Source organism: Lagopus muta, chromosome 14 (genome assembly GCF_023343835.1).
Source record: "Lagopus muta isolate bLagMut1 chromosome 14, bLagMut1 primary, whole genome shotgun sequence".
In the NCBI taxonomy this organism is placed as follows: Eukaryota; Metazoa; Chordata; class Aves; order Galliformes; family Phasianidae; genus Lagopus; species Lagopus muta.
This window is the reverse complement of record NC_064446.1, coordinates 2373451-2386259: the sequence shown is the minus strand read 5'-3', so window position 1 is coordinate 2386259 and position 12809 is coordinate 2373451. Positions and strand designations below refer to the sequence as shown.

At 43.8% G+C, this 12809-nt stretch overlaps 1 protein-coding gene across 1 annotated transcript in view; it reads left to right on the top strand.

The window, feature by feature from the left end:
• CTNNA1 (catenin alpha 1) overlaps window positions 1-12809 on the top strand; it is a 106432-nt gene that overhangs the window by 60936 nt on the left and 32687 nt on the right. Inside the window, exons 8-9 of the mRNA XM_048961083.1 lie at window positions 3383-3463; window positions 4231-4383. Of these exons, the coding sequence (XP_048817040.1) occupies window positions 3383-3463; window positions 4231-4383 (234 nt within the window). The remainder of the gene's footprint in view (window positions 1-3382; window positions 3464-4230; window positions 4384-12809) is intronic.

Genomic DNA, 12809 nt, shown 5'->3' with positions numbered 1-12809 from the left:
ATGTGCTCTGATTCTGGTTGCTTCCACATAGCATTTGTTTACTGCCAGCACCGTGCTGTACATTTTCACATTTATGAGTTAGTTGCAGTTGGATTTTAACATCGGTAGCTGCAGGAAGAGCTTGGTTTGGTTTTGTTTCTGAGTCAGATGGCAGGCCTACAAAGGGAATGCTTTGTGGACCGAGACAGTGATTCCGCTTTGCCTCTCTGTGTACAAATCCCCTTTCTCTGCTTTAAGCTGTTGGAAAAAAATGGTGAGGTTGGCTGTGAGATCTGGAAGAGCAAGGATGCGGCAGTGACTGCTTGTGCTGCCTTCCAAGCAAAGCAGCACCGATGGTGGAAGAACAAAAATTCCAAGGGTTGGGGGAAATACGTAGTTTCTAACAGCAGTTCTAGCCCTTTTTAATGACAATCTTAAATATATTTGCTCTGAGTGTATTATCTGTTGATACTGGGCAGAGCAGTAGTATCATAATGCAAAATGACTGATGCAGTCGATATGACCCTGTTAAATCCAATGAATCTATCAGCTGCTTCCTCTGCCACCGGCTGCAGAGCCTGTGATTCCCTTGGACAAAGCTGCTTTCCATGCTGAATACCTAAAAATCCCACTAGTATGAATATTCAGGATTCGCTATTCTCAGTCCTCATCCCATGTGCAGAAGCTGATCACTGGGATGCGTTCTTCTGCTGCATCATTAGTTGGCTTTTCCATGGAAGTTTGGACTGAAAACAAGGGCTGTTTTTTTAATAGGAAGAGTAATTGGTTACTGGAGCAAATTATCCAGAGGTGGTGAACCTTTACAATGTGATTTATTACTTTATAGACTAGCTTGAATGGGAGTTGTTAAGCTGTAGGGTAGAACCACTGGGTAAAATTCATGGGACTTGAGCAAGGGGATTGATGTTGTCCTTGATGATGTTTAACACTTGGAAATAATGTTGAGATTGGAGCAGCCAACATCCCATAGGCTGGCTGTGCTTGGACTTCGCAGGGCGTAATTGGCTCCGCAGTTGTGCAGTATGGTAACTTCTATGCAAAAAAAGTCAACTGACTTCAGAATGGCAAAACTTGACATCCTCATCTTTGGTCCAGGACCTGGGTTACAATTGGCTGTGGGAACTGTAGGTGGGAATGGCAAGAGGTTCCCTTTCTGCAGCTGCAGAAGTGCAGGTGTGCCTCCTCACGATGCCTGCAGCCCCAGCCGTAGTGAAGGCGCTGGGTTAGCAGCTGGGGCATGAAGGTGGGAAAGTGCTGCAACTCAATTAGTGGGGTGTTTATATTGCAGCTTTCCAAGGGAAATGCTCTTAATACTTTCTGACAAGCTTTTGTACTAAAATTTCAGAACACCAACAAGATGGAAATAAACGGGAGCTGCTTTGCTCATATCTAACGGGTTTAGATTATACAGCTATTTCTGTGTTAGTACACAGTGTGACTTAATAGGAACAGATCAGCAGTATGAAATCGGAGCTGCTTACCCTCTAATGTACACATTGAATGCTTTTCAGAGCATTTTACGTAGGGCTGCCTGTGGTCAGATCTCATGAGCTGAACAGCCATTGGTGGAAACCATCCCTGGGTTCCCTTGCAAAAAGGGACCTGCGCCGCACTACCAGGGCTGCTCTGTGCTGTGAAACCGAGCATGGCAAAGTGCAAGTGATGGGTGGATTCGTATCAGTGTCATGCTCCTGGTAGGTGGTTAACGTGGGGGTGCCTGGGGAGCAGGAAGAGGGCACTTCTTGGAACAGCAGAATGTTTGGCTCCCTGTGCATTAGATGTGCATGTACCTTCCAGAGATACTGGAAAAATGCTGAGGTGGAAGGGGGAGTGCTCTGGGTTCATTGAAACAGTCCCACTGCAGGTACAGCGGTATGGTAACGTGAGCAATTGCAGGTTTATGTCTCAGCAGGCATGGGGGGCTGCCAGGAGCCCACTGTCTGCATCGGCCCTGAGTGCCAGAGGGGCTGCAGGACGGCTTCCAGCCCAGCTGCCTGCCAGCTTTGTGCCTGACCAGCTGGGGAGCAGCTCAATAAAGGCAGCGTTCGTTTTCACTTTATTTAGAGGTTTCTGGTTTCATTTTAAAGTGTGAAGACCGGCCCAGCATCAGGTCTGCTGGAGCTGTGGTGTGGTGGAACAAGCTTCTGGGCTTATTTCTGCTGGTTTCGGTTACCATTTATGATGAGAGCCAGTGACTGGATTAAAAGAGTGACAAATCTTCAAAACTTCAATGAATTATAATTACTTGACAACATCCGAATCTTCCCCCCGGTTTTATTCAGTTTTTATTCCTGCTGTAGAGTGGACTTTGTGATTTCAATTCAAGGCTGCCTATGTGAGTGTTTCAAACCAGCCTGGCATCTGCGGAACGATAATTGGCACAGCCTCGCTTTAGTGCTGTAAAATGGGTTTTGCTGTTTTTTGTTGTGTTGTTGTTTTTTTCTCCACAGGATAATTATATTGATCGTGGCTTAGAAGTTCAGAAATTGGTTTGTGGTTGCATAAAGCTTACTGCACATAACTCAGAGAAGCTCTATTGTACAGAAAAACCCTCCCTGTGAGACTGTAAGACCACTGCTGTCTTATCTGGCACTCCCAACTTGATACGAATTCAGATACTTTCAGCCCACTGTCTGCTTAGGCAGAGGGAAGCTGCCACTGCATCTTGGCCCCTTTCCCTCTTTTTAACAATGGTGCTAATGTGAAACTTGCTGGATCGAACTCGGCGAAATCCAGGTCCCAGCAGGCAAGCCTGGATGCTTATTTGATGTTGGGATTTCATCCCTGACAAATGTTTTATAAGGATTTTACCTTTAATATAATTGATTTTTGGCTTACGATTGACTGCTGAAGAACAACCTTCTGTAGTAGTGAGGCGTGGAGCTGCACAGGGAGCACTGCCGTGCTGCACCACCCGGTGCCTCCGTCTGCCATGGGAGATGTTGGGGTGCCGTCCATCTCCCTTGGTCCCAAAGGGTCGAGGATTGAGGCAGGAAGAGCTGCTGGGGACTGGAGATTCACGGCAAGCTGTGTGGTTGTCGGCAGAGCTGTCAGAGAAGAGAAATCTAAACTTAGCTGTTTAAATACAGTCTCTGGCTGATGAGGAGCAAAAAGCAGCCTAGATGTAGGAAAGCATCCATTTCTCCAGAAAGGAAGCTGAAGAGTGTTAAAGGATGCAGCCTTATGTTGTCAGATGCTCCTGGGCTGCTTGAGCCTGCCTGGAAGAATAATGCTTGGGCAAGGAGGTGGAGACTCTGCTTCTAACTTGAATAACCACTTAGAAGTAATAATAAAGGAACTGACAGTCTTCTCAACATAAATCATACTGGTTTTGCTTGGAGACCCTGAATGCCTGTTTACCTCTTTGTCTCTTTTTTTTCAGGCTGGACGCAAGGAAAGAAGCGATGCACTGAATTCTGCCATTGATAAGATGACCAAAAAGACCAGAGACTTGCGCAGACAGGTAATTGCTATGTGATGTTCACACCTGGTGAGGCAAATGAATGCACCTCTGCATGTCTTCTCTCCTGGAAGTATTTCATCTGATGATTTGGCTCCAATTGGTAGAGAGCTTTCCTGCTTGTGATGCAGAGTGAATGAAAGCAGTGCCTGTTAATAAACGTAAGGCGGAAGCACAACCGCATTAACTGTGTGATAAAGGTGCTGGATTCGGAGCCGTCCTGATGGCAACAGGGATTATAAAAACCCTAAACTTTTATGAGATTTAAACATAATCGCTTGTGTTTTAAAATTTTCTGCTGGTTTTCATCTCAGAGTGTATTTTCTATGAGAACTGTAAGGTAACACTGATCTTTTATCTGTTTTTCTATTTTTATGGCAGTATATTCCCTTTTTTCAAGTAAATGTGAGTGTGGATGAAGCTTATTTTAAAGTGTTTTTATTCTAGTAGAAAAATGAAAGAAGTTAAATCGGCATGTTATTTTATCAGCTGTGGGAAAGTGGCAAATTTACTCAGACAAAACCAATATGAGTTGCTAAATCAATATTTGTGGCCAAATGGTGACTTGCACTTACATAACTAATCCAGTTTTTAAGGAGATTTAATTTAAATGGAAGCAAAAAGTGTGTAGACAAGACTTAGTGCAGAGAAAGCCTTGGTCGCATGAAGGAAAAAGGATCAACGACAAAAGCACTTAAGCTTTACATATTAATACAGTGAAAGGAAAATAGCAGAAAAATAACTCTTTTATTCTTTCATTTTTATTGTAGCTCCGCAAAGCTGTGATGGACCATGTATCAGACTCTTTTCTGGAAACAAATGTTCCACTTTTAGTATTGATTGAAGCTGCCAAGAATGGGAACGAGAAAGAAGTTAAGGAATATGCCCAGGTTTTCCGTGAGCATGCCAATAAATTGATTGAGGTAAGGTGGTGCAAATTAAAATGAAATTAGTGCTCCTTAAATTAAGTCAAGACTAGGCAAAACACACTTTTCAATTCTGTTGAAACAAATAGCAATTTTTAAAAATAAATTTGCTTTTTAATGTTCTTTTAATGAATTTAAGTGCAAGGTAATATTTAAATAGTTCAAAATGTAAGCTTGTCAAAAAGCAGCTGCTGTTACACAGCCCATGCAGTTCTACTATACTGTTACCTTCATTTGCTTTGTTAATTGGACATGGTCGAAGATGTGGTGTAGGGAAGACAGTGCCATGACTTTCCTTGCCCTGCCACTTGAATCCCAGTGATTTTTTTATTTTCTAGCAAATACTGGTGCCTGTGAACAGGCCTTTTAAGTAGGGATGTATAGAATGAGGACCTGCTTGCATGTCTGTAAAGAGCACGCAGTGGACATACACAGCATTTCAGCCACGACAAATTTAATCCCCTCCACCTTTTCCTAATAAAAATCCCAATGGCTGTTGAACACACATAACTGCAACCATTAGGACTAATCTGTGGGAACATTAACTTGCACGAGACTGACCTGCCTTAACTAAAATGCATTGAAGTTCATTAGTCTTCCGTGATTGATAATAGTAAATGCAGCAGGTACGTGCAGTTACAGTAAGAGAAGTGAGTTTGTGCTTGGTATTTATAAGTACATTTTGGAAACCTTGTGCTTTTTGCCATTATTTTAAAATTTAAGTCATCATGCCTTACATGACTTACAATATTTAAGAGTTTTGTGTGTGTTCATGCTAAATGCCAAGGATCAGACATACACCTGTAGTTCTTGTTGAGGAAATATGCCAACAGGAATAAAGCTCAAAAACTCTTCCCAGAAACAATCAGAAACTGCTCAGCGTATTTCTGGTTAGTGTCTCTGCTACTGACCCGTCCCCATGCCTCTTAGGGTCATAAAGAACAGTTTCACACAACTTGACATGTCTGTATTACTCAAGAACTTAAGATTTGACTGTTACTACTAAGCATATTTTCTGACTCTTGATGACTGGTTTGGTTTTTTTGCCTCTTTTTGAAGCGTTATGGGCTCTGAGCAGAGCATGTGGGGGCTGTCCCACAGTGCATCAAGATGGTCTGTTGTTTGGAGTTCCTTTGAAGTTATCAGCTCTTGGTCTGCCATGGCTCTGTGCAAATGCTGTCCTCGTGTAACTTGGGAGTTGTTTTGTTCTAAATAGCAGGTAACTGGTGCTGTTTAGTGATCTGGCAAAGCAGCAGATGGAGGAGAATGCAGTGCTGAGGCAGCAGGCTTTGGCCATCCCGTGTCAAGTGGTGGCAGTGCTTTTAAGTGAGCTTTAAAGCCTCCCTTCTTACACTACAAACCTAATTCGCAGTGTAAGAAATTATTTTAAGGGCTTGTTTGCAGGAGCAGGTGGCAGGCATAGCAGTAGAAGCATCTCTGTCCTAGCTGCACCTCTCCAAGGGACGCAGAGGGTCCACACGAGGAGTTTATTGGCACCATTAGTGAAGATGCCACGCCACTCTGCCTCTTGCTAGGTGAGCCCTCACTCCCTACTCCCTCACACTGCATGTGGCTTCTGAAAAGCAGTGGGAGCTGTAGGCACTGGCATGCAAGAGTGGCTTTTTCTGACCCGACCTTGTGTGCAAAATGCCAAACTGCAAATGAATTTTACAGAACCTCTGTTGAACCACCCAGTCTGCCTTTTCAAGAAGGGCTATTCCCTTGGAAGTATGCATTAAACAATATTTCTGGCTGGCATCAAAAGGTTCTGCTAAAATTATACGCTGCTGAAACAACTTTTTGAAAGCTTGTTTATTGCTTTTGCTGTCTAAAATGCAGCTGTAGCTATAGGAGTAGCGTGATCTAGATGACTTACAAGCCCCTTCCATGAATGTAGATGGGTTACTACATATGCCTGGCTTAGAAGGGGAAAAGTACTCCTGGAGAGCGCCTGTCTCCAGGGGACACAGAGCTGTTGCAGAGTCATCTGTGATGTCAAATTCACTGTAAAGGAAGGCAGGTCAGGGAGGGCTGTGCTTACCGTGCCTCTGCTGGAACAGAGAGGGATGTTTGCAAGCTCCCACGTGATTCTGCTGGTGGGCAGAAATCTCCACTGCAGATATCCAGAGAAACAATAGAGACTGTGTAAGAACAGAACAGAACAGAAGATGCTCCACTTGGTGAGATCAGAAGTGATTGCTTCCAACTGCTTTCAGTGGGAGATAAGTGTGCTGGGGAGTTTATCATAACTACCCTCAGAAATGCTGCTGAACGCCTCGAGACATCAAATGTGACAAAACAGCTGCAGTGCAGAGCAGTGGTGTTGTGTATTGTGCTGTGACTGACAGGCTCCTGTGCCTTAGGTGTAGAGCAGAACATGCCCTTCCCTTCAGTACTGAGCTGAGAGGAGAAATGCACGTCAGAGCCCTGTCCTGCAGGACACAACTTGGAGGATTCCTATCTGAACTAAGCAGTTTTGCAGCTTGGGTGTGGTGCTCAGTGCAGATCTCTGCTCTGTGACCTGGAGGAGCTGGTGCTGCCTTCCTGTGAGCTAAGCACAGGAGAGGACTGGGATTCTGTCTTCATGGGCCCTCCATGTAGGTACAAAGCTGTCCATGCACCTCAGTTGGTACTTCTGTTCTAACAGTGTTCCCTTCTTGGCAGTGGACCACTGCCTAGCTTGCCATTCTGAAGTCCAGGCAGCCAAATTCAACCAAAGTACGTACAACCACAGAGATCTGATTTGCCTGCAGGGCCTGTATTGTCTAGATAAACCAAGCCATAAAGTTGTCCCGGAGGGCTTCCATTTGATTTGTGCTTTCATAGTAAAATACTAGCCCTTTATCCTGCTTGTTGAAAACCAAGAAAGGGTAAAATTAGATTTAAATTAGGGTAAGATTAGATTTGTTTCACTTTAATAATGTATTTCAAAGGTAGCTTTCAAAGTCTCTGCACTAACAGCCCATTAACTAACCAGTACTCGTCCCGAGTTTAACTCTGCGATGGAGAAGCCAATTTAAGCACAGCAGAGAAGAAAAACGGAAGGAGCAGCACTTCAGGAATCAATACAAGAGGGAGTTAAATTTACTCACGGACTATGGAAGTCTTCCTAATACACTGATTGTAAAGCATGTGCTTGTGTTCTGGTGGGTTTTATGCTGATGGATAAAGAAACCTTGGCTCTCAAACCTGTAATTCTGCTCTTGAGGAAAGATGTGGCATCCTTAGAATTAATGTTTCTTCTTAGAGAGAAAGCTGTCCTGAAACTCGAGGCTTGTTTTTCAGTGTTGTCACTTAGCACCATGCTGCCTTCGCTCACCTGGGCTTTGAAGTGTGCTTATGTGCGAGCTGCCGGCGTGCTGCGAGCTGCAGTCGCTCTAATGGCACTTGGGCTGTTCTCTGAAAAATGAGAGAGCCATAAATGTCGGAGAGGAAACGTTCTGCTACACTATTGAATGCTCTAGAAAAACAAGAAATTAGGCTGTTGATTTGTCACCATACTGTGTAATTTCAATTTACAAGTTTTCTGAACCCTTAAGAAATGAGGTATTGAAAAGACAGATGAGGACAGAGTGCAGGTAAAAGCTTGCAATAGCTGTTTGCTTGCTTAAAGGACGTTTCTGGAAAGGAGTTTGTAGTTCCTTAAAAATAGCAAATAACCTTGTGCGGGAGCGAGCCCGGTACCCCTGTGTCACATGTTTCTCCTGACTCAAATTTTATTTTCAAATCTTCCTCTGAGAAACTTTGATAAGAGCAGGGAGGTGGAAGCTCTCCATGATATTTCATAAGCACCAATTTTTTCCCAATTACTTCAATTTATCTGAAAAGACGACGCTGTGCCTTTTTTAACGCGTTGGGTTTTATCTTGCATACAGAGATGACTTTCGCATCTTTGGTGAAAACCCATGAACAGATGCAGACTGCAAATTTATTTGCTTGGAAAGAATCGCATTTGGGCACTTAACTCCGTAAGCTATCCGTAGCCTCTCACACTGACATTCTCCCCTTCTGTCACCCTCACTGTCTCTCCCCGTGTTCTGAAATGATTCTTCAGACCTCAGTCTAAAAATACCACTGTCCAGAAGCACGCTTGTAACATTTTTATTACAGTTTGCCCTGATTTGCTCATGCTTACAGCCTGTGTTTTCTTAAGGGAGCCTAACAGCTGCAAGGTTTGTTTTCTGTTGTTTTTCTTTTTCCATCATGTGAAATGGGTAACACATAGCTTAGGCTAAAATAGTAGCTAGCATTTGGACACCTCAAGGGCTTGACGTAGCAAAGGTAAACGGATGAAACTAGAAGCTTTGGAGGTGGGAGTGGGCTGGATTTGCTCGTTGTTTAAATGTTCTTTCATCACATTTGCCATCAGAGGTGTGTAGCGGCAGTGCAAGGCAGATGGATGTTGGGTGCACAGCGCACGACGAGCCCAGCCCTTGGCACCCAGATCAAACGCTGACTTGAGATGCTCTTCTGAATCTTGGGGTATATGAATCTCTCAAAACTTGGCATTTGCAAGGCTGGAGTCGTTATCAGTCATTACCATGGTATCTGAGCACCTATTTTTCCTGTTCAGTGAGCTAACTTACAGGGAGGAAGAAAATCTGCAAACTGAAGTTTGTCATCTTCCTGCTTTTATTTTGAAGTGTGTGTTACAAGGGAAATGTCCTTGTGCTATGGTCTGGAGAGAAGAGGCAGACTTAGTCCAACTCAAGAGTAATTTCCCTTTTTAAGATGCATAGCAAAATATCTCTTCCAAAGAACAAGCACGTTCTTTGTAATTTGTCTGTGGATAACCTTGGCAGCAATTTAAAACAAATGTCTTCAGCAAAAGACAGTGTAACTCTAATATGCCCTCTAAAATCTGACACTGTTCAAGAACCGATGAACTTTCCTTGCAAGTTCATTTGATTAGTCAACTAATTCATAAATAAATTAAGTTCTACTCATAAAACATGCTTTCCTTGTGCGCATTCCTAATCAGCAATGTAGGAAAGCCTCAGCAAAAAAAAAAAAGTTCTTTCATTTTCCAGCAAAACTGCATGCACAAATTTAATCCAGCATACATAAATAAAATCAAGTGACCTTTTAATAGGGTGACTTTTGTTCTTGTAAGGTTTCTTTGAGGCCAGTGTTTAATGCTGCACCACATTATGTATGGCAGGGTGTGAAGAATGGTGGCAGAGATCAAAAAGTCAGCAGAAACTAAAAACCTGGTAGGAAGAAGAATAAGACTTGAGCATAATCTGTCTGGATTTGACTACAGATACACACAGAGCGAGGAAACTGAACAGTAAGAGTAGTGGAGGGATGAAGTGGTTGAAGATGAGTTTGAATGCTCACGTATCAGGATGGGCATTGGAGTTTTTTGACATTCCGCTATTGAAAAGCACCCAGGTTGGCTGCTGCTCCCTGCTCAGGAGGCAGTTCTGCTGTGCCTTTTCCACAGGGACAGCCATCATTCCTATCTGTGGGATGGTTGGGAGTGTGGGGCTTCAGCTTCAAACACTTGGGCCAATGGAGGCGCCAAGGGTGTAGAAGTTAGAGGTGAGTGAGGTTAGAATTTGGAAAATTGTGTTTAATTCTGCTATCCTAGAAACAATCCCATCTATTTTTTGTTCCTTTCTCTGTTGGAAACAGCAGGGGAAATCTGTGAAATGTCAGGAAATGTAAGTGCTGTTGGGTATACGTGTTGTTGATGTAGTGTGAAGAGCTCTGGAGTCCTGGGCTGCTTTCTTTTCCAGATACTTCAGTCTTGATATTTTTTTTTTACAGCATCGTTAGGTAGCTTTTTTGGATACAGCATTTATAGATGTGACGTAAATGTTTTCATTCCCAATATGTTAGCAGCCTTGATGCAACACTGGATTTTCATCATCTCACTCATTAGCACCATTGGACTATTACTCACATAGAGCCATTGAGGATTGCCTGAAGTTTGTGTGGAGCTCATTCCTCTTACTGTTTTGTTACCTTCTTCAGGAGCATAATGTGCTTATAATTCCCATTAAACTTGTCATGAACAGTGGGCTGAATCACCACAAACTGGTTTAAACAGCTAGTAATAGGTCAGAAACCTTTGGTCATAACACAGCATGCTGAGCGATGAGGAAATGTTATAGCAAAGAACTCTTAAGCTCCAGTTCAGCTGAGACCTTTTTGGATATTCGGACACTGAACAGCACTGCTGGAAACACTTTTATTTTGAAGAAAAACATTTATGTTGCTAAGAGGCATCTAAGATGAGGATTTGCTTTAGAAGTTACTACTGAAGATCAGCTCTACACTACATACCAGTGGTGGTATTTCCGTCATGGTAGCTCTGACTGGCTTGTGTAACTGATGTGTTCTGTGCCTGTAACAACGTTTTATCACTTTAGCTTGTTTGTGTGAGGAGGGCATGGTTCCTGTGCCAATAGTTGCATCTGCTGCTCCAGCTGCATCTGCGAGGGGCACGGTGCCCATGTCAGACACTGCTGCTCCTTCAGCAGCTCTGCTCTCTAGGCCAGGTCAGTAGAAAGGATAATCTGCCAAGCTGGGAATAAAGGTACACTGTACTGTTAGCAAATTCCTACTGGGCGTCTTATGCTACACACCCCTTTCCCTCTTTGTTTGCAAAGCCTTCCTGTTGGTGAGAGCAGCACTCTCCCTTCTGCACTTGCTGCTCAGCAGACAGCCTGTTCGGTTTGTCATGATGCAAATCCCGCAGTGTGAGAAGTTGTCTTTCTCTCTGCAACTTCGACAACACAAAGTGGGCTGTTGGACAAAGATGTTTTCTTGGGGTATGGAAGGAGCTTGCCAGTGTTGAACAGAGCTGCTGTGGGGTAGCAGCAGACAGCTGGAGGAGGCAGTGGTGGACAGTTCATCTGGGTTGAGAGCCAGATGTGATGCTCTGCTCCTTAACTAGATCTGTGTATGCTCAGACACAGCTTACAGGGTGCTAGTTGTGAGGTTTCATCCCAAAGGAAAGGTTGCCCTTGAAAATCAGAAGCTGCTGCTTCACAGATCTGTGGAGCAGGAAGTTCACAACATGCAGTCTGTGGTCCCCTTCCTCTTCCTGCTGCTTGCCAGCCTACTGAAATTAAAAAACAAAAAACTAAAAGAGAAACAACAATGAAGACAAATCTCCATTTCTCATCATCTGAAAACTTTTGAAGAAAAAAAATGAAAACATTTTGCTTCATAGTTTTTTTTTTCCATGTAGGTTAAATTTCCCACAGTGTGTTTAACACAGAACTTGAAGTTGCTCTTGTCTTCTGCTGGAAGGTAACCGTGAGCTTGCAGGAGCACTAGAAGTAGCAGTTATCTCCATTTCAGTCCATCGTTCCTCACTGTGCATTACGTCAGGAGTTTTTCTGTGTAACGGTTTGTTTTATTTAAAGGCTTTCACTGTTTTAAGTCAATACGCTGGGATTGCGTTGCCCAAGAAGCCTTTGCAGGTACCTGCTGCAGACCTGCAGGCACTTGGCTCTGCTTAAGGCACATGAAATCACAGAGCAGCTGACAGCGTGACTCCTGGTGACCTGCTGCACAGCCCCTGTGGGCCCCCACCAACGTCCTCCCTCCGTCCTCCCCACTCGGAGGTGGTTTCACCACAGCACAGTTCCTGTTAGGCCGTGCCTCTGCAAATCTGGGGCGCTGATAGCATGATAGAGAGAGGGCAGACCTCTGCCTCGCAGGACTGGGTCTTGAACTGCTCGTGTTCAACCTGAGTGGTGGGTGAATTAATGCATGTAGGGACTTTCTGAATAATAAAACCCTCTTTTATTTCCCAAAGAGAAGTGTGGGCTCTCATTGACACCTGTCTTCTGAAAGTCCTCAGTCACTGCTTCCTTTTGGCCGTTGTTTCTGCAGGTGAATGGATTCCTTGGGCTTTGGCCATTGCCAAATGAATCTGGACAGTTTTCTTAACATGGGCGAGGAGGAAATTGCGTCTGTTGTAGCTGAATTTTGTGAGAATCTGTCCTCGAGAGGGAAATATTCAGTGATGCTGCTTGTCCTTTTTTTTTTCTTATTCATTTTAAATGGGCAATTTTGGCTGCTAAAGGCAGGAGTTTGCGTTCCCAGAGAAACTGTAATATAAAAACAAACAAACAAAAAACGGGAACAAAAAGCTGAAATATTGGAGTTTAATCAGAAATGAAAGTACTAAGAACACTTCTGAGAAGCGTTGTTTGCGTGCTACTGAAACTGCTGAATTACCTGTGTGTGTGTACAGGTGTGAGTATGGCTTTCGTCTCATTTTTGCACAGGGGTTTGTGAGCATCAGTTGAGAGGATGCTGGTTGTTGTCCAGCTGCAGCCTTGAGTTCTTCAGTAGGAACGCTGAAAACTCTTACCTCTGGAATGCTGTTCTTGCACCCAGGGTTTCAAAGCAAGAGTAGTCAGGCTCTTAAGCTCAATTAGTGCTTGTTTGTTCCGTGCATA